The sequence below is a fragment of the Fusarium vanettenii genome (genome assembly GCF_000151355.1).
Source record: "Fusarium vanettenii 77-13-4 chromosome 15 genomic scaffold NECHAsca_78_chr15_2_0, whole genome shotgun sequence".
NCBI classification, from domain to species: domain Eukaryota; kingdom Fungi; phylum Ascomycota; class Sordariomycetes; order Hypocreales; family Nectriaceae; genus Fusarium; species Fusarium vanettenii.
The window spans coordinates 47,565-73,269 of NW_003315811.1; the positions used below are offsets into that span (position 1 = coordinate 47,565).

The window sequence follows — 25,705 nt, forward strand, 5'->3', positions numbered from 1 at the left end:
AATAATATAGGGGCGATCTAATTATAGCGCGGCTGCAAAACTAGTTATCCGTACTGGCTTACGTGTCACTTGTGTTTCGTCTTCTAATACTGGAGTATCCTGATATAAAATTGTATTTGAAAAGTGCCTAGGTGCAAGTGTTGGTCTAGATCTGCCCTTGTTTCTTCTGCCCAGAACTGGGCCAACTCCTACCCCCGGTACGAAGAGAATGTGTGTCAAGTAGAGACCGCGCTCAACGATTGCATTGTGTCAGAAAACCACCTCCATTCACCGTCTCCTATTTCTAACCCCAAACTCACTCGAAAGCCCTCGCCTTAAGCTTTCACTGTTTTCCATATCTTGTACGCTTAACTGAGTCTTCCACTTTCCAACCGCCAGGCATGAGGTCAGTAAACGTCATCTCAGGATCATATGAGGCGCGTATTTCCTTGAGTCTGTCAGTGTTGGCTGCAGGGTATCCTGCAAAGACTGCTTGAGTGTCGTCCGCATAATTTAAGTAGAGGTAGGAAGACAACACGTTATCCAAACCACTCAGTTGATCGGTGATGTTGGCGTTGAAGTTACTCAGAAACTGAACAATCTTCTCGTCATCCGCGGAATTCGACCAAAGCAAGGTTTGCTCGGCTTGGATGTATGGCGCCTGGGAAGGGTCGACAGCCATTGGGTCCCCGCCATTCTTCTCCGAGACCGTTAGGAAGCGCTCCGTAATAGGGACAAATGCCAGGCTCGTGACAAGGTCTTCTATGCTGGTCATAGACTCTTGGACCATATCCAAAAAGGTATCGTGAATGATTTGAAGAGCCTGCCTATTCGCCTTGATAGACACCACGTTGAAACGCGCCCGCAGTCCGCGAAGGGTTCCACGACTAGAATCGGCTTCTTCAGTCCAGTTATACATAGAAGGCCGTACCTGGAATGTAGAACTGGCCTGTCCCATATTGTCGGGGTTCGTAAAGTTGTCTAGCGAGGAGGGCGTAGCTGAGTCTCCATTGTAGAATAGGATTGCATGGTACGCTGCGACGATGGCGAACGAGTTTCCACCTCCACGGAGTGCCCAAAACAAATCCGAAAACTCATTTTCTGCCGTGGCCGACGCTATGTCTCCGTTTGCAAGTACGCACTACCGTCAACTAGTTAGTTAGGATGGTAAAATGGATTATTGGTGGGCAGCAGCGGTTTGGCCATGCCCCCTGTTATTGCACTCACATCAAAGCCAACGACGTTCGCGGAAGCCCAGCCGTATTCGTTGCTAAAGAAAGAGATACCACCGCCGAGCAAGAACCCTGGAACACCAACAAGCCCTGGAATAGAATTGTCAGTCAAGTCGAGGATGCGCACCGACATCGACTCACCAGCACGCCCTCCGACAACGGTTAACTTATATGGCTCGAGGTACTCATAGACGTTTGTTCACTTATTACCCGCCCCGACTTCAATAGTTTCTTTCTCAGCGTCCAAGATCAGCTGGTTAAGTGAGGCGCTGGCCACCAGAACTCCTGATGAGTCTATGTTGGCTGCATTGGGAATGGGCATATGGCCTCCGCCTCTGATGGCGAATTGTATTTGGCTTTCGACTAGTGCTTTGACCGCATCAGAAACATCCAACGCCGTCTCTGGGGCTATGACACAAGCCGGTCCGAGCCACGAGGTTGCGCTGAAATAGTCTAAGATATCGTCGACCGTTAGACGACACAGTCCCAAACCTTGCGGCATTGATACCTTGACCGCCAGTCACCCGATAGGTGGGCCGTTGCGACAGGCGAGGGAGGGAAGTCACTGACCTTGATTGAGTTCTGTGTACTTTGTTTCATCGGGCAAGTACGTGATGTTTTGGTGGGTGTTCTTGAAGTCGCTGCAAAATGGCGCTGCATCATTCTGACGCTTCACCGGAGAGTGCAAGAAGGCCGCTGTAGTGCATAGAAAGACGACGAAAGCACCAGTACGGTAGATCGACACCATGATTCTTAGTTTGTGCTCTGAATGGATTGGGTGGTGAGGTGTTGGCTGTTTGATTGAGTCGGAATGGGGTCTCTTGTATACACGCGGAAAGAAGACAACAGGCGCATGACTCTACCCTGTCATCTTGACTTGCTATGCCGAGTGGCTGAGTTCTGAAATTACGGGCTGTTTAATTTGCAGAAATGACTCCAGTCACGATGTAACTCGCACACGTAGCCGGATCTATCTCCAAATAGAGCTGAGAATGACCAGGGGACGGTCCCTAGAAGCCCAGCCAATGGCGTATGGCCTTTATTCCTGTTAAAGCGCATCCAACCGGGCTTAACCATGTGAGAACACTTTCTCATTTGTGCGATACTCAAGGTATCTGTTAACAAACGAATACGGCAACGAGATATCATACTAAGGTGACTAATTAGGAGTGCTAGGTTTCGGGTGTCCCTTCTGAACGAGGTCTATAGCCCAGTTTACTACGTGGATCCATTACGAGCCTGAAAGTTTTATTGCCAGATCGTCAACCAAATACCTTGTCCAGGAGCCAAGAAACCAGCAATGGGGCTCGGACATATGTATCAAGACCATGTAATGCGCTAAGACGACAAGTGCGGCTGCATGCTCACTCTTTGCTAAGTCGAGAAACCCAGGCGAAACCAACATGGGCCAGAAGAAAACAGATCTAATCTCCGTCGGTGCCCCGAGCGCCCCATTCTTACGCAATGCAGTGATAGAAAAGAGGAGAGCATCAGCGGATGTGATCAATGTTTGCGTTGTGTCTTGGTTGGAAGTAAGAAGCTCCGATAATGTCTTGCGCAGCTCGGGTAGTCGACCAACAAGCGAATCAACCGCGTCCGTTGATCCGACATAGGGGTATGGACTAAAAATTCCTTTCAAGGGGCCAGCAAGAATATCTTCCTCGGACGATCGAAGAATACTGCCTACCCCACTGACGAGAGAGAAGATATCGATCAGTGCCTTGATGGGCTTTGGACAGTCTCGGTGCTCATAGCTCGGAAATGCGGCAAAGGCGCTTATTGTCAAAAATAGTGACGTAGCAAAGATGACATGGCAGTTTCCCGCATTGATCGAGCCTGCTAACGCGTCTCTCATACCGCTAATGGCTAGCCTTTGGTGTTTGGAGGCCTGAAGAGTATACGAATTGCGTTTGCTAGGGTAGAGATACGCCAGGTGAAATCCCGAAAAAGCCAAGATCTCGTGCAGGAAGAAAGGGTGAGAAATGGCTTCCCGAGGCACATCAACTTGGAGGGTAGGGGCCACATGTTCCGAAAAGGAGAGGGTACGATATGCGACAGTAGAGTAATGGTGCATAAGCTCGGCGTCGGAGATCCAGCAGGCTCCATAATCAGCTGGCATAGCCTTTGGCGAAGACAAGAGTAGGGACGGTGGGTGGGCTGTGGTGGCTTTAGTGGTGCCATCCTCTTCTAGCTTCTGGTCCGGATTAATTAGCCTTATGCAGTTGTCAATACTGCATCTTGACTTACCTGAACGGGTTGAGTGGTGTCGGTATGACTGGACGCCGCCGCCGGGGACAATGAGTTTTCTGGGGCGTATCTATAGGATCGGTCGAGGCTGCACGGCACATCATGACGCTTACACGCACCACACGGAGCGCATTCGTCACACTTGATGGGCGATGGAATTAGCCCCTGGGGAGAACTCGAGAAGAATAGTGGTGGCTTGCCTTGACGCGTCTCTTCTTACATCTCAAACAGCCCATACGAGACTTCCTGTAGCCTAGTCGTTTAGATCCCATAACGGTGCGCAGACCTTATGTCTGAGTGCCCTGAGTCGTTCTATCTTGTGTTAGCCACGTACGTCAACCTCTAGGAGACTAGGGAAGCATTGGTACATACTGAATGCAGGAGCAGACCCAGTAGACGAGCTTTGCGCCGATACAGGAACTGCTTTGGGTTTGAAGTTCCGGTGTGTTTTCCCACTTGGCCTTGTGCCTTATTGGAAGTGAGAGAGTGCGTGTCCAGTCAGCAGTGGCTGCATGCGAATGCGAAGGTGAGTTGGACAAGGATGGGTTGGAATTCCCTTCTCCACTATATGTACCGAAGACTGGCCTTGCTCGTTAGTCTTCTCCGCTAAGTTTAGCCAATGATCGTGCTGTATTAACGAATGCGAGGTGCATGAGGTTAGGCAGGGACTAGTCAACCCTAGCTGGAGTCTACGCAATACAGTCAGCTAAGCCGCTATTACAGCCTATAGCGATCAGTAATATTATTGGGTGTACATGAGCTATAAGGTGTGGCGAGGGTGAGATTGTCTGGCGAGATAGGGGAAAATGATGAGCACGGGGCAAACTCTACACCTGCTCATAGCGAGAAAGGTTAATTCTATCACTAAGATTCTCGCAAACCGGCTATCATGAGTGGGATTGAAGAGTGCGGGTGAACTTGGTAATGAGTCTCCTTTCGGTAGGGCGAGCAGTTAGTGATGGCTTCATCTTTTCTTTTTGTGAGGGGTTTATTACTTGAGCAAAAAGCGAGTGAGGCAAAATGTCGTTTAACAAAAGAGCGAAAGGTGAGTCATTTTGATGGCATCACCGGCTTCACAAGGTAAAGTCTACTGGCACCATAGGCTATAAAGAAATAGAAGACGCAAAAGACGCGACACAAAAAGACGCCGAGTACGCCAGATACAGTTCAACTAAAAATGAACGCGGATGACGCTGATTTTGTTCTATTATTTTCCACCAACGGCAATTACGCAGACTTGCCTGCCATGGTCGAATGTCGATCAAACCGATTTGCGTAGATGCAGAAGATGCTAAATAGAAACTCAAACTCAGGCATTGAATTGCGAGATGTTGATTACTGAGCTTCTAACCACAGGCAAACCTGGGCTTGACGACGGGCGAAGCGCCAATCTTCCTCCAGATGCGAATTCCCATGTCCTGCTCTGAAACCATCAACCCTATTTCCAAAGAGACGGCGTGTCTCAGTCTCGAACGGGCAGCGGATGCGAAAGATTTTCATCACTACCCACCTTCAACACGTCGACATGGTTGTTCCCGTCTTCTGTTATTTGCCCTCTCAGCCGACGCCACCGAGACAGATGATTTGTAGGGCCAGACGTTAGAAGCCGGAGGGTGGCTGTCCCTGGCTGGGCAACTCTTCACAGGTCGCTGTTGCATTGGTTGCAATGTCTGCCCAAACGCTACGAACGAGGATTACGGGCTTCATGCAGCGAGTTGAACTTTTTAGACTGACGATGGCTTCACCCACGCGGTGCTGCAGCCACCTGTTGTTATTATGAGTAATTCGGATTTTCCTCTTGAATGTGAAAGGGCTTTAAAAGCCCCGTCCCTCCCCTCGTCCATTCTCTCGTCCTTGTCATACTTTTCTCTCGGTCCAGCATCTCAGTCATCTATCATCCTGTTAGAGAGCGCATGCATCATCGACCCACAAGCTACTGGCCGGAAACCCCTGGCCGCGAGGGAACATTAAAGTCGACTGGGGGGAGGACCCTAGGAGCGGAACTTTCTGGCATACATCCAAGAAGGGCGCCCGGGCAGTGCTGGCAAGAAGAACAAATGCCGGGGCAAAAAGACCACCCAAGAGCGAGAGGAAGAGGAGGAAAAGGACGAAAAACAAGAGCTTGTCCGGGGCAAGGACACACCCAGAGAAGAGCCTACGCAAAGCACTCGGGAGAAACGAGTGAGTGCCTCATTCTATGCTCTTTGACTCTCATTGGCCCGTGAGCACTCAGCGTCAGGCTGCGAACCTTGAGGGTGAGCACCGCCCCCAGAAGCGGCAGAATCAGGGATCCAGCACCTACCCGGAGGTCATGCGTGAGACCACTCCGATCGTCGACCCGCGGTTCCGAGCCGCCGGTCCAGACGATGATCTTGACTATGGCGCCGAACCCGGACCATGACACCGTTCCAGAGCCTCGTGCAAATCCCGATTCCCCCAATCGCAACGACGCAAACTTGCAAGCTGTCATCCTGAAGCCAAAGGACCGCCTTCCTAAGGAGTCTCGCGATAAGCCCTGTCGGGAAGTGCCATGCGCGCCTTGCCTGAAAAGAGTGATTGCGACGCCAGGTCATATTTGTGTATACAGACCAAAGATCTGTTTAACCCTAACCCTATACCTCTGCTTAGAGGGCAAAGGCTGCTTCCTATTATGCTTCTTGCCTTAGTACGGTCTGGTACATAATGATGCAGTTCAGGCCGTGATCGAGGAACGGCCTGGCCCGTTGTTATCATCAAGTCTCCTTTTTATCAAGGTCATATTCTACTATACTTATTTCGTACTGGTGATTTACAACCCCCAAGCACCTGTACCAACTGAGTCCCACATTGCAAAAACAGGTCCTGTCACTGCCAGTCCTAGGTCGGGACGTAGAAACAGCATGGTTCTGGATGCCCCCCTTGGCTGTTCCTGAATCGCCATTGACCAAGTTGAGTAAGCCAGTATGGCTAGACCTCATATAAAAGTCATAACATTGTAAAGTCCCTTGACCATCCTGAGAGGATATCGAGTAGGTATATGCTGAGTACTCAAGTTCAAGGTAGTCTCAAAGGTCTCCATCATAGGTTCAGCCAGTCCACGATGAGGACGTGGATAAGCGAAAACAGAGTGTGGATTGATACTATCCACACGCATGTCATGACCGATGATGTTGTTGCTGAGCAGGAAAGTCGAGTGGTTGATGGTATTTTTCGCCTTCTTTCTCGGAGGAAGCTAACAGCTGACTTTGCTCCAGCGACTCGCTCATCTCTCGCTCAAAGTCACGTTGTTGGCTCTCAATCTTCTGTAAGTACTCGTGTCTCATCTTCACTTGCTTCTGCTTCAGCAAATTCTCCTCCTCTCGCGCCTTCTCCAGGTCCTTGGCATTCTTGCGCTTCTTTTCCTGGCTCAATCTGTCCTCCTCGTCGAGGTCCTGCTTGTGGCGTCTGCACTCAGAGTCTCTCTGCTCCTGCTCCCGGCGCTGCCACTGGATTCGGGCCCGCTCGAGCTGCACCTGCGCCTCGAAGATGGCGTGTGAGTCGTGCCTCTTCTCTTCTTCCAGTCAAACCGTTTCCTGAATTGTATTTTTCTTCGTATTCAAGGCCTTCTTGAGCTGAGCTTGCACTTTCATGGTGAACGCCTCTAAGCCCGAGACTAACTTGACCTCAAAATCCTGCCTCGAAGTCGACTGCTGAGCCCCATCTATTCTTCTTGTTAGCAGCTGCAAGTTTGCTGTCATCTTCGGAAATGCCTCAAACAGCCCCATCTCCACGTCTCCTTCCCAGTCCTTGAAATCACCGTCATCGTCATCATCTGAGATGACATACGCCTCGTCCGCCTCGGGCTCATGCTCCTGGCGATTCGCCCCCTCACCAACGACCGTCTGGACCATCTCACACACACCCGGCGTCAACTCTCTCACCAACTCGACCGGCCATCGGAGTCTGGTCACCTTGGCAGACGAATCCCAGTACTCGGAAACTCCCCTGTTTGAGTATTGTGTGAAGTGTGAATAGCAGAGGCTGGACCTGTTATCATGATGTGGCTAGGTGTGACTCTTCTGCTCTTGCAGAAGGTTTAAAAAATGCCGCTTTATTAGCATTGGGTTATGATGCTATGATGTTTTGAAAATCTGTTCTGTATTATAATTGTAGCCCGGCCCTCGATGGGTCAACTGAGCCCGAATATCGCCAAGTGCATAGCACATGGAACTGATCATCATCTTCTTCAGAACGATCCGGTGCCTCCTCTGTAGAGTGTTCGGGTCGATTCCGATCGATTTTGCCACCTTGGACAGCTCCATCTGACTGGAGCAGATTGTCGACTTGGACTGGCGATTGTGTGCGAGCCAGGCCACCATCTTGACATTGTCCTCACTTCGCCAGTGAGCCCTATGACTCGAGTGTTTCCGTAGCTCTTCGAGGTATTTGTCGTCGAAACGACGTTGCTCGTCGGTGTCATATCGTGACCAGCCAAAGGTTAGCAAAACATTACAGATGAAGCATACCCCTTCAATGATCCCCATGGTTTTTGGTCTTGATCATCATATGAAACATGGGACGCGAGGGAGATGCTAATGGGTGCCCTTTAGACGGGGCAAGTCTCAGTTGATGGAACCGAGATGAAGGATGAAGAAAGTAAGAGGGAAGAGTGAGGACAGGGGTGACGCTTTCCGGTCCCATCAGAGAATACAAGTCCTCGTGCCCTCCTCGCGTGAGAAGAGGGGCTGGTGTCGCACAGCACAGTCTGAGACAGGCATTGCAGCCTAAAATAAGAAGGGTTACACAGGGTACAAGAGGGGTATCGATGACGTTCTGGGCTGAATGAATACCACTGGTCTTGGCATGCTGGATGAAGCTATTTGCAAATGGACGGGCCGGGCTGAATGGTTGATCCACTCCAGAATATGTGAATTGCATACAGACTGCTAACAGTACGGTTATATGGTAGGAGTTGCATGGAGTTTCCCTCCGTCTGGGTATTGCCTGGCCAGACCAACGATGGCCGGGTGGCAGCTAACTACATTTTGAGCTCACTCCCCTCGGGCCTCCTGACTCTCTTCAGCCCTCGAACTCGAACCGATGAAACTGTTTCACTGTTCCTACAATCGTACTCATCCATTTGGCCATCTTATCCTCCAATATCTTCACATTCCTTGCGTCCCTCGGCGTAACGCTTAACTGAGTTCTGAGACTCACCCCGTAAGTCTCCTCCATCTGTCTCGAGTCTGTCGCGAGTTGTCCCAACTGTCTCTCAATATTATTCACACACAGCTTGGTGCAAACAAATATATCACAGAGAATATTCCACCGAGCTGCTATAGCGGCCACGCCGCTAATGGGATCACCCGTCACATTTGAGACGTGGTGCCTAGACTTCTCGATGAAGTTCCGTAGCTTGCAGGCACCCTCCATGAAAATCAGGAGATGGTTGCGGATGTTCTCGGTCTCAGCCTTGGTGAATAGGCCACGTCCGGTGCGTACGCCGGCGGCGAGTCTCCTCAGGCGTTCGTAGTTGGTGTGTAAAATCTCAGCCGGCGTCTTCTTGCTACGCTAGGGTATCATGGTGAGAAGCTACTCATAAAATGACGCGTTGGTTTCCTGATGCCAGCGTACGGTGGTAGGATGGCCTGCAAGATTGCGAAGCAGCTGAGACATGTCTCTGTCGAGAGGCCCAACAACCTCCCTGAGCTTCTCCTCCACGACCAAGATTTCCCAGAGACGATGGCCCATGCGTCGCGAAGACTACACATATTGTCGAGCCCGATGCTCTGAAAATCGCTGAAGAACGGCCCGTGGCTTTCCATCTTGGCGACAGTGTCTGGGTGCTCCTGGTGTGGTATCGAAAAGTTCGCATCGTCGACGGCGTTGAGGATGCCAGATGGGGCAGGAATGATATGGATGGCAACGGCGGTTTCAGCTGCGATGTGTGTTGTAGTGACAAAGGTAATGGGAGGAGAATCGCCCTCAGGACGATCTTCGGGGCGAATGATGAAGTATCCGAGAGGGAGGATCGAAGTAACGGCGGAAAACAAGTTCTGAATGTAAGCAACCGAGTTGTTCTAGACGGTTGCGGCGCCGTATACAGCAAAGGCAATGAGGCTGACAAACAGGATGATTAAGATTAGGCGACAGGCGCCGCACAATAAACAGGGCATATGCCAACCTCCACTACTATCAGGGGGGCCATGACCGCCGCCATACAAAGTTTAGTTATAAGTGTAGTTGTATGTATTCTGTGTATTATACTGGGTATTGTTGTTTGTGAACTCAACTGGTATGGGCAAATGCGAGGGTTCAGAATGAGGAAGAGGACCAACTTCCACGAAGGGTGGTGGAATCAGGCTGGACTGCGCGTCGCCACTCTGGGGTGCAATTCCTTCAACATTGGCTTCGTTGCCGAGGAAGGAGACTTCGAGAGAGACTATTTCCCGCGTGTGAGGCCGTAACGAATATATGTACCTTCTAGAAAGATAGACTACTTGCACAAGACAATATGAAAGAAAACAACAATGCCAACCCTACTTCGCCCAGCCGATCTAGCCTCTCATTCACGCAGCCCTCAGCTACTTATTTGGAGTAAAGGTGAACAACAATCCTGCCCACGACCTCCCATCCCTTGACCGTGTTGTCCGCACGCCAGCACGTATCCATAATCCTACCCGCGGCACGGGCAACCTCGCTGCTATTACGGGGGTTAGCTACTGGTATTGTACATGTATACTCTGGAACAACTCACCAGGGAGCCTGGGTTCCCTCCGCGCCGGCGGGAACGAATCCGTCGATTGCAGCTCCGCCGATCTCACAAAAGCGCGAGCTCGCGCCGGCAATGACACAGGCCGTCTCGCCCTTTCCAGCGAGCTGATTGATGCACGCCACAGCATCGGGAACCTGGTTTGGTCAGCGAATCAGCTTCTAAGAGGGCGGTGGGGTGTTGAGCGAACATTGGCTGGTGCATAGGCAGTGTCGTGGCAAGTCGCGCGCTTGTCCAAAGAACCCTCGGTGGGCTGCGAGTATTGCTTGGCAGCTTCTTCGGGAGAGAGATGGTTGCCGTCGGGATTGGCAATGATATCATTCACCCAGCTTTCGACCGAGAATGGCTGGGCAGCCGGCAGGGCGGTGACCAGAGAGGTCGAGACCAGGATGGCCAGTGCGGAGAGGGTCAGGCGAGGCATTATTACTGACCGGATGAAAGTCTACTTGCGATTCTTGAGTGTTTTGGATGTGGTGAAGTGGATGGTGATGAAGAATGAGACTTGGATGGTAGTCATGGCTTCTTTATATACCAAGCTCCAAACTTGTCTGAGCGGTATATCTTCAACTCGTGCGCCGAGACACGGCAGTTGGACTCTCTTTCCCAGAACAGAACCATAGTGCGCTTGATAGCTCAACTGGCGATCAATACCTTTTGAATGGCGGGGCTGTGCTGATGACAGCTTATGGGATTTGCATCAACAAACACCCGCACACTGTTAATAGAATGGATAGGGAGCCAAGAATAGTCTAGCACAGACTCAGCTACTTGCTGACGGGCGGGGCTCTCCACCTAGCTACAATGTCACCTCAAATTTGCCATCCCATAGGTCCTGACAAACAGTCCTTAATCTGGGGCTGTATCAGATTGAACCAATTACTTACCTAGACTCTTTCTGAACCTCAAGATTAGAAGCTCATTGTGGTGCTATATACGCAGCCCTTTGCTGACAGGGCAGAGGTCGTGTTCCTGTCGATCCCTGTTGGCCTGTCCGAAAACACACACGGATCGTCGCAGGAACCGAGGGAGTCCACTGCGGGACTGCAGAAAGAGAGACACGTAGGCCATGGCGATCCAATACTCGGTTGCTGCATTGGGTATCTTGCTGCGACGAGTAGGCTTTGGAAAATTTGCCCAAATGTTGAGAGCAATCCTTCTCGTTCCCGACGGTGCCAGCATGACACGAGATTGACTCGCATTGCCAGTCTGTCAAACCTGAATGACGTCAACTTTAATATAAGACTGGGGAGAAGACGATAAAGCTAATTTGATCAACTATGGCGTCTATCTCAGCCAGGTATAGACATAGTGCCACGGAACAACCTTAGCACCAAGCACCTCGGGCACCATAAAGCAACTCCAACCGCTGCGCACCCTTTCAGATGGTAACCATAGATTTATCAGACGAGAGTCGCGAACTATTCTAATGCATCCTCCTTGTTAACCTCTACCCGGCATAACACCCAACCATCGGGCTCAGTTAACCCATCGAGGGCCGGGCTGCAACTATAATAAAGCATAGATTTTCAACACATCATAACATCATGACCCGATGTCAACACAGTGGCCCTGGGATTCAATACAAGTGAAGAGAGATATACCTACGCAACACCTCTATGTATAATAAATTCTTGGCTTAGCAAGTAAGCTAGAAGAACGAGGTGTATTAATGGTCGGAACGATCAAAGTGCCACCCAATCCTAGGGTACCATGAAGAAACGGCGGACAGTTTCGTGGCCTTGGACGCCCGTGCTGACAGCAATTGAAGCCAGTGTCCGTGGCGCGCCTGCAGATGGCGAAGGAGGCTGACGGCCCCCATCTGTTACAACATTAGTATTCCCATTACTAACTCAACGCTGTTATGGCTCGCGTTGGCTTCAGCGAGCATACCCGTTTCAGCCCCGGTGACGATCTAAATGACCATTTCGCCAAAAAGTTGGGCTACCAAGCCGTAGGTCACCCTGAAGATTCTCAACCATGATAGGCATGGCGAAGAGGGCAGAAGAAGGCATGTACAATGCTCAGCTATCTGTTATGTTGAGCTGGAGAGGGGGCTACAGCCTTGCCCCGGGGGCCCCAGGGAAGTCGAGAAGTGATCCCCGGCAGTGCTCGTCAGCGCACGGATTCTGAACGACAGGATGGACGAGAAGGCAGATATCAGTAGATAAATGCATTGGTATGCGCATGCATGCGTCTAGAGGTTGGCAGTTATGAGTCCTCAATCTTCTGGCTCAGTTAACAGAACGAGGGCCGGGCTCCAACTATAATAAAGAACGCATGATCAACACGTTGTGAACCCTCATCGTCTTGAGCGCCGAGTTGTGGACCTCTCTTTTTCGTGATCGGGGCCAAGTCGGCCCAGTGTGCGCCTATACAGATAGGGTTTTCCGCCGTGGAAACTTCCATCCCTTAAGAACTAGGGATTCAAGAATGAATCTTCGACCCGGTGGATGATGACGATAGATGCTGGGGCTGCTGGTGGCAATTTTCTTTGCTCTTGGTTGCATCAACTTGCGGTCTTGTGTCAGGTCTTTCCTCCTCTAATACATGGGTTATGGACAGATGAGTAGATATCTCCTGGGCATCAGCTTCATTCCCGTTCTCTTGGGCTTGTTGAGTTTCGCCCATGGGCAACGAATTCACCACCTTACAGGAGTATATCTATCCTAATCGCGCTTTGCTATATATAAGGCTTGCCGCCTTATTGCCTAACACGATAAGCACTAAGACAGACCCAAAACATTCATCGTAATCTCATCTCGCACTCAAGCGAACTCCAACCTCCTCCTATAATATCGCATACAGGTCGCAGAGGATTCCTCGCTAGCGGCGCGATGGCATGCACACACAAATCGACTTATGTTTGGTTTCCGAGCACTTCATGCATCAGATTGCCATTGCGTGACTGTTGGAGTTGAACAGGGAATTTAGGTGCACTTCTTTCGGCAAATTCAGGTCATATTCATGCGATAAACGTTTTGGAGACAGCGCTGATGTTGGTAGGGACGAATCTTTGTATTCGGCGCGAAATGTTCTTGTCTTGTTTTGCATTCTTTCTCCTGGACTTTTCTTATTTGAACCATGACATGTCCGATAGAATTGAGCTTTATGAGTGTACTGATCTATCAAAGCCACCAGCAATTCTCTCTCACTCCGTTGTATGATTCGGCATTATCTCCACTTTGGGGCGATGTCTTTGTTGTGAATCTCAGGCCACGTTGTTCTCGACCTCATGGTGTAGTAGAAGTTGGCTTATATAGATGTCATCAAACCGGTAACTTCAAGCCTCAATGACAACTCGAGTATTCCCATGCTAGAGTTCTGCACTTTGCGAACATGCCCCTCTAGGAAGAGCCAGTCCAGATGCTTTGTACTTTAAGGATTTTAGTTTCTGCTCAAGATTGACTCTCAGAGTTTGAACGTGTCGCCAGGACGCCCAATCACTGAAGAGACGAATTGAGGACCCCAGAATATAGGTCCCTGGCATGCTTCGTGCCCTATAAAGCGTCTTCAGATCTCTCGGGCATGGTTGTCGAGTCTTTGACTGAACCTGGCAACATGCTCGGGATGGTATTACGCATGTTGAAAAGGGCGTGAAAGATGGAACTGTGTCCAATAGAGGCTGGTACTAGAAAAGCCTTATGCGTGCAGCCAGCACGTCTCTTTGACCACAGCTGGTCAGTCATACGATGGGAACAACCACAAGTGTTCTTCGTCATGCCCATGCCGACCCCGCCTCGTGTATAATTTGTATTAGCTGAAGGCGAGGTATGGGATGGGATACTCGCTTAGAATGTGGATGGGAGTTGAGGATAGGTCCAATTGGCCGCGTCAAGGGAAATGGCTGACGACGCTGGAACATCCCTTGGGAACTAAAATAGTCATGGTTTGTAATATTTAGCAGAGAAGAGGTTATTATCGCTAGTCGACAGGGAGATTAATGAATGAATTACTAGAGCTTCTCTCTTATTGGTTTATTATGAAGGGATCGAGTCATGGTGGGGCCTTGGATTAGTTAGTGGAGGGATCGTTGCCCGGCAACTGAGGTCAACATAAAGCCCCACCAGATACCAAAACACTGAACACAACCACGCGCAACCCAACCCCATCACGAGATAAGGCCTTAAGCCTAAAAAGCAGCTTTCGTTCTCGAGCACATCAATGTAACAGAATGCACAGTATTGCAATTGAAGCCTGGATCAACGATCTAGTCGAGGAGACACCCGACGCATCCCCAACACAAATACTCCATCCCAAGCGGAAGCACAGCGCCATGTCGAGCCCAGAGAGGCGATCCGGCGTGCTTATTGATCCTGATGTGACCCCTCGACCTCGAGCCGCCGAGGAACAACAACAGCAACAACAACAAGCTACCACCACCGACGTCTCCTCCTTCGTCGCCACGCTTCGAAGCAGCAGCGTCTTCTCCCCGTCATCGCCCAAGAAGAGGAGGCGTACCTCTCCTTCAAAACGATACCCAACCACCGCCAGTCTTGCACAGCTTAAGCGACCAATCCGCGTCTTTAATCCAGCAGACATGATGACTGAGTTGCCCGAAGAGGACATTGGACTATACAATGAGCTCTTCGCCGTGTCGTGCAAGTCTGCGATCCTCCCCTCTGGGCTGAAGGAAATCATGGGCACGGCTAGCATCACCAAGGCCGGAATTTTACCATTCATGTGGCAGCCCGATAACTCGGAGGTTAACGATGAGTTATTGGGTCGCGAGCACGCTACGATGGAGGATATTCTGCACGAGGCCAAGGATGCTACCAATTTCAACAAGGGCGAGTCGGCGTGGAACGGCCACGTGCATTATCCCATGCTCAAGCTGGCCTTGTCCTCATTTTCGTCAGTCAAGGCCGAGACCATCACGAATGCACAGATCGTCAAGGACTTTCAACCAGGGACTCATGATGGCTGGGCAACTGGATCTGTTTCATCCAGTGCTGCTTCAAGCCAATCAAGTCTCGTCAGCGACGCGTCTTCCGTCGAGCCTGTGAGGACATCGGTTCATAAGATGGTCGACTATGCCCTGCTTTTTTTGCCTGACGATGACGTGCAGTCCAGAATCGATTCATTGCTTGTCCAACAGAAACATCGGACAATCAACCAGACAGTGTACGAAGCCTTGAGAACGCGACCAGCTCCAGTCTTTATCGAAACCAAGGCGTCAACAGGCACAGTAGCTAGCAGCCATGTCCAGCTAGCTATCTGGACAGCAGCATGGCAGGAACGTCTACGGGCCATAACCACTCGCCGAAAACTAATAACTGTCCCTGTCTTTCAAGTGTACGGCAACGTCTGGCAAGTTTTGTTCGCCGTGGATAATGGACATGAGATGGTGAGTCTTTGTCAATTGTCAAAGTATCTAACTAATCACTCTACAGCTGCTACTCGACCAGTCTATGAGGATTGGAGACACTTCTACCATCCTGGGCATGTACCAGCTCCGAGCAGCTCTGGCAGTTGTGGCGAAGTGGGTGGAAAATGATTTTCGGGATTGGATATCGGGGTTTTTAAGCGATGCAGCAATGATACCTTGACGGAAAATATTGAGAATTTTCTTATGCCTGTGCATGATGTATCCAATTGCAAAGGGAAGCAAGTGTAAACGACGATCATACAATGATTCTTCGAGCTCATTCATATAGGGGAGGGCTACGTTCTCGATGAGAATAGAGTTGCGAGTGAAGCCGTTGTGTGTGATGGTGGGGGAGACTTTCCAATGTCTACTTTCTGGGGTTTTCTGACGTGTGAGATCATTGGTGGTCTCATTGGACGAGGAGGGAGCAGGATATGCTATAGTCACAGTACTGAGGTCGAGGGCGGGAGTGGTTGCAGTTGTGCCTGGTGTTGTATCCATAGTTCGTCCTCGAATCTTGAAGCTCTGGGGCTAAAAAAGGCGGCCTTACGGATTAAGGTTATATGCGATCTTTAGGCTCAATTAACCCATCAAGGGCCAGGCTATAATTATAATAAAGAATAGATCTTAAATATAATAAAATATTATAACCTAATATTAATATAATAGCCTAATTAAACTTCTATAATAATAAAAGAGTTATACCTAATTATATTATTATAAAAGTCTAACCTCTTATAGGTATTTTAATTATTTTAACCTCTATATAAAAAATAAGAGAATTATTTACTTTTTTATTTTCTTAAGTTATTATTTTTTAATATTATATCTTTAAATATAATACCTATAAGAACTATAATTAATTAGCGATATAACCTTAATAATAATAATAATATTATTATTATTATTATTATTATTATTATTATTATTATTATTATTATTATTATTATTATTATTATTATTATTATTATTATTATTATTATTATTATTATTATTATTATTATTATTATTACTTATAGAGATTATTACCTTTTTCTTTATTTTCTTAATTATTAAGAAAGAAGCTAAATTATATAAAATATAAAATAGCTCTTAATCTATTAAATTAATATTATATTACCTTATAATTTCTAATAAATAATATTTAAAAGAAATTAATATATCGAATTAGCTATCTTAGCCTATAAGGTATTTCTTATAGCTTTAAAGCGCCTAGGGGTACCTTAAGAGCTTAGGTATTTTATATAATATATAAAGCTATTAGAGCTTAAAGGACTTATAAAGTCTATAAGGCGCCGCCTTATTAAGGCGATAATAATAAATATAGGCTAGGTTAATAGCCTATTAGAGCTAATTGCGATATTAAAGCCGCTAATAGGATATATATAAAGCGGGGAAGTTAGCTATAGAGGATAAATTAGGGAAAATATATTGCCGGGGCTTAGGGAGGGGATCAAGGTTTTTAAGTCATTAAGTCACAGGAGTAACTTAAGTTATTAAGGAGGAAGGTTTCGGTCGTAAAGATACAAAGGTTTAGGTAATAGCTACTAGGGTAAATCAATAAGAGTACGGGCTTAGTTAGAGCTTAAATGCAATATCTCGGCGAATTACCAAACTTATCTAGTTGGCGCACATATCATCTTTGAACACAATGAAGGTTGCATGCATATACGAGTAATGTTGATTCATATTGATACCGGAGTTCAAGGCTGCTGTCAAAAAAGTGTCATTCAAATTGAGTTACAGGCAAACTGCAAGGGCAAGGATGAAAGAACCTAGACAAATGGTGAGACTCTTATCCAGGGTCATGATCAAGTCGATAATATGGTGGACAGCTATTGGCTCGATCAACTCGCTCCATTTGCTGCCGACCCCCTCGATCTGTGGCCTCAAATCTAACCCTGTCTCATCTCAGACTATACAGCTTCACACTCCTACATCGTTTGGCCACATTTCCTCCACAATCTGCCAGATTCGCCGGCGATTGGTAAATCCAGGGGGCATACGCAGTCCAACCTTATCGTAGTCCCACACATAACCTTTCTTCGACGCATATGAAATGGGGGACTGGGGTTGTGCGGGACTCAGAACCTGCCGAGTAAACTTTTCCCAGTTCCACTCCTCTGTCTCGGACGGTTCTGAACCGGCTTTTTCGAGTACTAATTTCGTATCGAGATCCCAAAGAAACGGGATTTGCAAGAACGCTTGCTTCCATAGATACTGAGGCATCAAATAGGTGCAATTAAGACAGACAGGACTTTCCTGCAACAGGGACACAAGCCGATTCTTGAGCTCCTGCGGCAGAGTCATGAAACGACCCTTGAACTGTTGCATGAACTTGCTCGGCAAAGGACCGGTGGTCCGACTGACTGGTTCAAGGTTTGAGAGAAGCTGAGTCGTCAAGTCAGAAATGACGATGGGGTCATCTTCCCACTGTTAAAGACGATTAGTTGCTGGTACGCCAAGGAACCGGGGGGGGGGGGGGGGTTCAAAGTTACCCATCCATCCCACTCATCTCCATATCTGATTATGCAGGAATAGGGAACAAAGTAACGCCCAGTGCCAAACGAGCGTGGTTGACCTGACTGGGATTCTGGCAAGTAAGGGAGGAAGTTCATGTGCGGGTGACTGTCCATGGGTCGAGCACAACGGCGTTCGAGCGTCATCCAGAAATTTCCTATTGAACGAACCCGAGCCTTGAATGAGGTCCTCATGACGCGGTTGGCAACTTCCTCACAGGCAGCATGTATCCCCATGAAAAGCTGCATAGAGACAGGCGGTACCAAGGTATTGGGCTCGTCAGGCTCGTACCGGGACTGGGTATCCACACTTCGCTTATCCGGGAGAAGGACTAGCCCTACCGAGGGATGCCAGGTTGCGACAGCATCAAAGCGATGTACTGCATCGTCAGCCAGGTCCAGGGACAGCAATTCCCCTGGTAACCAATGCGGGCCAGATAGGGCAACGACGTCGTCTTTCCAGTCTCGTTCATCAGGCGAGCGCTCGGCGAGCTCTTCCAGGTAGCAGAGAGGCTCCTCGAGCCTGATGCCGCAGATGGTGCAGATAGGATACTCGGGGTGGTACGCCATGGTTGCTCGCAGCGAATCAAGGTCAGAAGAGGGGTCAAAACAAGAAGTTTTTGGTATGATGGAGAATGCGGCATCGTAAGAAGCTAAGCAAGGAGAAAGAGAAAGGCGAGGCTGGGCGAGGTTGGCTGAAACCATGTGTTGGTGATTCGCGGGTGGAGGCGAGCATGAGGGAGAGGGCTGTACTCTGCGGCCGGCGAAGAGATCTCGGCACTGCTCCTAGTGGTAGGCTTCAAGTTAGATGTACTCAGGAGATGCATGTCATGTCGATGAAATATGATATTGGACAGGGATTATATCTTCAGCTACGTCGCCCCTTGGACCTCACTGGCTGTCACACTGCTGCAAAGCTTCCTCCTTTAATGGCTTCCAACGGTGAAGATACATCCTTGTCACCCCACATGTCCATCCTTCCTCGATGCTGGCGGCATTGCGGCTGAAGAGTAAAACGAAATTACCTCTCTCGTATTCACGTTTTGAAACAAGACACATCGCATTGACGTTATATACCCAGACAAGTGGATCAATTATATCTGCATGTACCTCTATCTGCTGGTCTGCAAAGACGGCCATAGCCGTTAATCTATGGGTCCTCTCGTGTTATGGAGAAGCCTGGTGATTGCTGTTGGTAGCAGACAATATCACGTTGCGACTGCATGCGAACAAAACTCATCCCCAGGAGCATTTTACTAGAACTAGGTCTTCTTATGTCCAGTGTTGGCTGTATCGTGTAAGAGGTAAGTTACTATGACCTGATCTAGATGCAACAAAGTGGACACGATGACAAGCGACCGCAGGTCGGTACCAACGCCATCGGCTAATGAGATAGCGATTCTTTATTGCTGCAACTGGCATTAAGGCACAACTAACACGAGAGATGGGAATCGACATATGGTTAGTTATATAGATGGCATAGATCGCGTAGTAGTTTACCTATTCTAGGGCACACACTCTTGTCTTGACTCGTCACTCTTTTACCAAGTCACTCAGTTTTCAAGTCACTCTTTTACTAAGCCCGACGCCATAAGGCATCTACTACTCTTCTCCGTTTGGAGCGTGACAGCTCTCGGTGGTCCTTGCCGCCCGCATGGCCAGGAGTCATCGTCTACCACGTCTCATGGAGCACTCGACACAGGTCACGATGGACATCCGACCTCTTCATCTACCCATGGAGACTTAGAGTCATTTTCTGCCTCTGATAACGAACATGATCGACCGTCGGCTGCCTCTTCTTGGTCGGGCTCGACATCGTCCACACATTCTTTTGCAACTGTCAGCCATTCCCTCCCTAGAGAGTCTAGCAACACTGTCCCTTTCGGCGCCTTCTTCGTCAATGGGCCACGTATCAGCGACCGGCACCGGCTCATCTGTTACCGGTCATTCTCTGTCTTCCTCGGCAGAAATCCCAAGGGCCACTGAGGAAATCCCGGGGCATACAAGCGAAGGAGGTTCAGGGGCCACATCCCATCTCACTGGCTCATCTGCCAGGTTCTCTTCGCTGCGGATGGACTTGACATCCTCTTCTCAAGACCTTTCAGCAACTGGCACTGGCCCCGACCAAGGAACAATTGAAACTGGTCCGCCAAGCTCCTCTGATGATGCCACCGTTCCCACTTCGTCTGGCAATGCAGAACTCGGATCAAACACCAGTTCAAACCTATCAGTTCATGCAACTGAAGGAGGCAGCACTCAGCCGACCCGTGACTCTGTCACTTCATCTGAGATTGGTTCAGCGACTTCAGCGTCTGGCTCTCGTCACCCTCGGACCTAACGTCTGAAAACCCTACATCCGACCACGTTAGTGGTACTCAACTTTATACCATTTCGGATATGTCTACAGGCTCGAGCTCAGGATATTCACTTGAGACTCAGTCGGTGACCTCCTCGGCTAGTCAAGGCAGCACACCAGGAAGCGGTTCCAACTCACAGTCGACAACCTCTCAGCCGCCGGAGCAAACTGAACCGGTGTCTACTGAGCGCAGTGGAGGCACTGATAACACAAGGACCACTGACACCATGTCCTTGAGCTCGGAACTTTTATCAACGGGCACCAGCACATACCAAGGCAGCTCAATGTCAGAGTCGGAGGCAGTATCATCCGGGCAACAGAGCAGTACCGAAACCGATCCTACTCGTCCATCAACTCTGGTATCTGATACGGGCTCTTCTGATGTAGCTACAATCGAACCCACTTCTGTTGGCACTGGAACCACTGTAGCGAGTGAGTCGGGTCCATTGTCTTCTGATCGCTTGGCGGCCTCTTTTGATGAAGTTACAACTGGATCCACCCCTGCTGGCTCTGACATGACTCTCGCAAGTGAATCAGGCCTCTCTTCCGCTGATCACTCAGCAGACTCGGGCGTGCCTTCAAGCACCGAAGGAGTCATCACAACAGACGCTATTGCTACCTCTGACTCAACTCGAAGCATTGAAAGCAGGGCTATAGTCCCATCGATGACTGGTTCGACCACGTTGCCTCATGCTACCTCAACCACAACGGATAGCAGCGTGCCCGGTGTGACCTCGACAATGACAGAGCCACCTGAAGGATTTGATGTCACAACAGTATCTGGCCACCCTGGATGGACAACCAACACATGGATTACGACCACGGAGAGTGACTCTTCTGAGCCCACCATTGTTCCAGTTCTTGTGGGCTGTCGAGGCTGCGGAGGACGTGGCTCTGGTATTGTTCTATTCAACTCCCCTCCCTTGACCAATGTTCTCTTCCATTTCCCCGGACTCCCTCGATTCTGGTTCCCATGCATCCCCCCTGGCTGTTCCGAGCCCCCCAAGACGCTGGATGAGGATGGAAATGATGACGAGGATGAGGATGAGGACGACAAGACAAAGTCGTCAACTACCTCGAGCACATGCACTGAAGAGGTGACAGCACTTGCAGGGTTTGTGATTGGGGGTCGGCCGATACCTCAGAGGAGTCAGATCCAGAAGATCTGGAGAGAAGGGGTCTTGAGCGCCGAGGCCGGGCCCAGCAGGTTAAGAAACTTGGAGGGTGCAAGTTTCTGGGTCTGCCCGAGTTTCCTGAGTATCCTGGCGGTTTTACCGTGTTGGACAACGAGGCAGATATAGTCGCCAGGAACTCACCTCTGAAGGATATAAAGCGATGGTGGCGAACTACTCGTGACGGAAACTGTGTCCCTACTCTCAACGGCCCCATTCCCGAGTCCCAGTTTCCCAGGACCTTGCCGAGAGACCAAGGACCATCTATCGACCACGTGTATGAAAAGAGTGTGCTCTTGGATTACTTCGACTTCATCATCGACCCAAACACCAAGGTCGACGCTACAACCATGAGGAAAGGGAGACCGGTAAACAAAATCAGCTGTAACGACATGCGGGCCTACGGCGGCGTCAGGAAGGGGACCAATTGGCTTCAAAATGTTTTCGATACTTATCCCCAAGCCACGGAAAACACCAACCCTGGCGACGCTGTCATGGTAACGGATGCAAAATACTTCGATGACTTCATAGGCATGGATCAATGGACGAATGGTGTCGCAAAGGTAAAGTCGCTGCTCATCTCCCGCCTCCCCGGTGAGAAGAAGAGTCTGGCTGATGGCATGATGCGCAGCAATTTGTGACGGAACCGAAAAAGATGTTGGACACGGTTAAGAAGACCGTGGATGCCAGGTACGATGTCTATCAGACAACACCACTTCAGGATGCGCAAGATTGGATAAACCTCAAGTTCGAGAGACTTGAGCGTATGGCCATCGCAATGGACATGTTCAATGCCCCCGAGGCTATTGCCGCTCTAGAGAACCAGAATCAGCGCATCTATGCAAGGCGGTAAGAACTTACGGACGCAAACCATCTAGCCATGTTACCCCTGAATCTGACACTTTGATATAGCATCGACATGGATAACTACGCAAAGAACTGCATGAACGATCTCGCCGTGAAAGGCAATTGGTGGTCATTCGCTGAGCGATACAAGACTTTCATGACGGACAGGTTCACCGGCACTCAACCCTATTCCATCAACCAAGCTGTCAACAAGGCAAAGGATGATCTCATTCAAGCCTTACGTATCGACTTGGTCGAGGCTGCTCTCATACCCGGCATTCCCCCAGGCGATCTTACCTCCTGGAACGCTAGACTGAGCAACCTTGACGACCCGAACCGCGTATGGGCCGTGACATCCATCAACTGGAAGTGGACCTACATCACCAAGCGAGACGGGAACGAGGGTGCCGCCTGTGTTCGGCCCTTGCCGACTGAGACTACTCTGTCCACGTCTGTACTGACCACCACTGAAGAGTCTTCGTCGACTGTTGAAAGCACCACTTCAACTAGCGAGGAATCATCCTCATCTTCTGAGATGGTGACCGACATGCCGACGCTCACTCAAGACTTGCCGGAGGCAACAATCTCCACACCCGAGGGTTCCTCTTGCGCCGAGACCGACATACACACGCAATTTGCCATGGGTCCAGGAGGTCAGCAGGCATGCATCGAGAGGACAAGCTGTGCGTCATGGGTCGCTGCCACGACTGAGGAGACGTCGACCACCGAGAGCTCGACCACCGAGAGCTCGACCTCCGAGAGCCCTACCCCGACTCTCAAGACTCCGGATCACTCAAAGAATAGGAAGCACTGCTACGACTCCGGCCAGAAGACAAACTATGGATCCATCGAGGCTGCTGCCGAGTCCTTCTGCCACAATGTCATCGACGACGACACGGAGGGCTCCGTCCGATCCAACTACAGGCGCGAGGATAAGAAATCTCCAGGACACGGTTACCATTTCATAGTCTCCTTTGAGGTCTATGAAGGATGCGGCTGGAAAGCTAACTATGATGAGTGCATGCGCTACATGCGCGTTCCCATTGACAGCTGCGACTGCTCTGCCAAGGGTAACAAGCAGGGCGGCTGGGTTGAAAACAATTGTATTAAGGCTAGGGTTGATCCGAACCGCGGTGAATAGTATACACTACTTTTGCTTCTCTGATTAGTAGTCTCTTGCTGATAATCTCGTGATATTCCGTTTCAGCTCCCTCTTGTTGCCTTCAGCAGTAACCTCGACTGTAGCCTTAGGGAGCTTTGATAAAAGCTCCGTGTTTCGGTTGTAAATAGCTAAAAAAAAAAGAAAAGGGGGGGGGTGTTGCATCGTTTGCGAGAGTGTCGATTACCTTTGTTTTAACAGAGTCTTTGAGACTGTCGTCGACTCCTTCAGAGAACTCCGAGGTAACTGATATATGCAAGAGACTGCGTAAATACTTATTGAACACGTCTAAATCTTTTGGCCTAATAAATAAATAATAATATCTAAAAAAAAAAGGAATTATTCCTAAGATAATTATTACCCTTAAGAGTTATATTTTTTACTATTTAATATATAAAATTAAAAAGAAAAAAGTATTAATTTCTTATTAATAATAAGCTTAAGGGAATTTTAATATTTAGATTATATCTTAGGTATTATATATATATATTTTTTTAAATTTATAGTTAATATAATAAAACAAAAATAATATAATTAAATAAATTAAATAAATAAGGTTTAATTTATAAATTAAGATATTAAAAGGTAAAAAAAAAATTATAATAATTAGGTTTTAACTATAGATAAACTAAGGGTTTATTATTAATAAGCAAAGGTAATATATAAGTCTAAGTAAAAAAAGTTATATTTAATAATATATTAATTATAGATTAAGGTAATTAAATATTATGAATAATTAACGTAATTAAGTATTTTATCTAATATATAAGGAATATATATATATATCTATAATCTCTAATAAACTATAAAGAGTATTAAATTATAATGATTTTAAATTATAAGTAATCTTAAATTATAATAATCTAAGGTAAAATATAATCCTTATATAATAGACTAAGTAAGAAAGAAATTTATAGGGAGGGATTTAATATATACTAGGACTATAGTTAAATCGTAATACTAAGTGGAGTAGGCCTAGTATAGTAGCGATTGAGGCTTATATTCTACCCTAGTTGCTTTTTATATTTATCTCTTTGCCTTGCGGCTAATACTAAGACTATTATCCTAGGATAATATTTATATTATCTTAACCCTATTATCTCCCTTTATTAATTATTTAATATACTTATAGATCTGCTAGATAGTAAACTAACTAGATTATTATTATAGCTATATAATTGCTTTTCGTAATAACTAATTACTTAATAATACTATAAGTTCTTAATATTATAGCGTATTAAGTATAAAATATAATATTATTATTATTACTTCTAGCTTAGCTATATATAAGTTCTAGTAATCTTATGACCTAATAGTAACTAAGTATCTAGCTACTATCTTATCTAGCTACTTTAGCGATCTATAGGCTATAATACTACCTATGCCTATAAGTCCTTCTTTATTAAAAGCATAAGTAGTAATAATAATATTATTAGCGCTTTTAGCTATTATTATTGCCGCGTTATAATTAGCCTTATATACTATTAATATATAGCTATGCTATAGTAATACTATATAAGCCTAGATTATTTCTCTTTGCTTAATATCGCTCTCTTTATAAATAAGTATTAATTACTTTAATAATAATATATATCTTTAACTTATTAATACCTAGAGTATTATAAATAAATATATTTTTAATAGAGTCTAAATATTAATATATAATTTTAAGCCTACCTAGGTATATTAGTCGCCTATTATTTAAATATTAGCTTTTATTTCTGCTATTATTATCGCGATTATTTAAAAGGCGCTTATAATAGCTTATATTCCTATCTTCTAAGCCCTATTAAACTAGGTTAATTCTTTTTTACCTTATATATATAATTATATAATAGAGGTATAATTTATAGCTAGCGCAATATTTAATATAAAGAGCTATTTAGCTATATATAGGGATAATATCTTTAGTCTCCTTAGGCATATAGCTACTAAAAGACTATTAATAGTAGCCTCGGCTATATATTTCTTAAACCTAAGCTTTATATCTATAACTACTCCTAAGATCTTAGCCTTTTCTTTTAATTTAATTTTTTTCCCTTTAATTATAAATAGTATATAGCTAGTACGCTCGGCGATATATATAAAATATATAATAAT

The 25,705-nt window shown here is 47.5% G+C and overlaps 6 protein-coding genes across 6 annotated transcripts; 1 reads left to right on the plus strand and 5 right to left on the minus strand.

The window, feature by feature from the left end:
* Positions 1-322: 322 nt before the first annotated feature.
* Positions 323-1,959, minus strand: NECHADRAFT_88714 (uncharacterized protein; the record flags this gene model as incomplete). Its single annotated transcript, XM_003040148.1, has 4 exons — positions 323-1,120; positions 1,207-1,301; positions 1,422-1,664; positions 1,782-1,959. 4 exons carry the CDS (start codon positions 1,957-1,959, stop codon positions 323-325), a joined length of 1,314 nt encoding a protein of 437 aa, XP_003040194.1.
* Positions 1,960-2,442: 483 nt separating this feature from the next.
* On the minus strand, positions 2,443-3,730 carry NECHADRAFT_55446 (uncharacterized protein; the record flags this gene model as incomplete). Its single annotated transcript, XM_003040149.1, has 3 exons — positions 2,443-3,395; positions 3,488-3,599; positions 3,665-3,730. 3 exons carry the CDS (start codon positions 3,728-3,730, stop codon positions 2,443-2,445), a joined length of 1,131 nt encoding a protein of 376 aa, XP_003040195.1.
* Positions 3,731-6,592: 2,862 nt separating this feature from the next.
* On the minus strand, positions 6,593-7,960 carry NECHADRAFT_88716 (uncharacterized protein; the record flags this gene model as incomplete). The annotated part of the gene is made up of 3 exons (XM_003040150.1): positions 6,593-6,955; positions 7,004-7,421; positions 7,641-7,960. The coding sequence occupies 3 exons, from the start codon at positions 7,958-7,960 to the stop codon at positions 6,593-6,595; spliced, it is 1,101 nt and encodes a 366-aa protein (XP_003040196.1).
* A 535-nt stretch (positions 7,961-8,495) lies between these two features.
* On the minus strand, positions 8,496-10,609 carry NECHADRAFT_88717 (uncharacterized protein; the record flags this gene model as incomplete). Its single annotated transcript, XM_003040151.1, has 5 exons — positions 8,496-8,982; positions 9,051-9,496; positions 10,041-10,119; positions 10,174-10,325; positions 10,379-10,609. The coding sequence occupies 5 exons, from the start codon at positions 10,607-10,609 to the stop codon at positions 8,496-8,498; spliced, it is 1,395 nt and encodes a 464-aa protein (XP_003040197.1).
* A 4,599-nt stretch (positions 10,610-15,208) lies between these two features.
* NECHADRAFT_55443 (uncharacterized protein) lies at positions 15,209-15,734 on the plus strand (the record flags this gene model as incomplete). Its single annotated transcript, XM_003040141.1, has 2 exons — positions 15,209-15,555; positions 15,602-15,734. 2 exons carry the CDS (start codon positions 15,209-15,211, stop codon positions 15,732-15,734), a joined length of 480 nt encoding a protein of 159 aa, XP_003040187.1.
* A 1,745-nt stretch (positions 15,735-17,479) lies between these two features.
* Positions 17,480-18,171, minus strand: NECHADRAFT_55449 (uncharacterized protein; the record flags this gene model as incomplete). The annotated part of the gene is made up of 2 exons (XM_003040152.1): positions 17,480-17,986; positions 18,052-18,171. The coding sequence occupies 2 exons, from the start codon at positions 18,169-18,171 to the stop codon at positions 17,480-17,482; spliced, it is 627 nt and encodes a 208-aa protein (XP_003040198.1).
* Between the last annotated feature and the right edge of the window lie 7,534 nt (positions 18,172-25,705).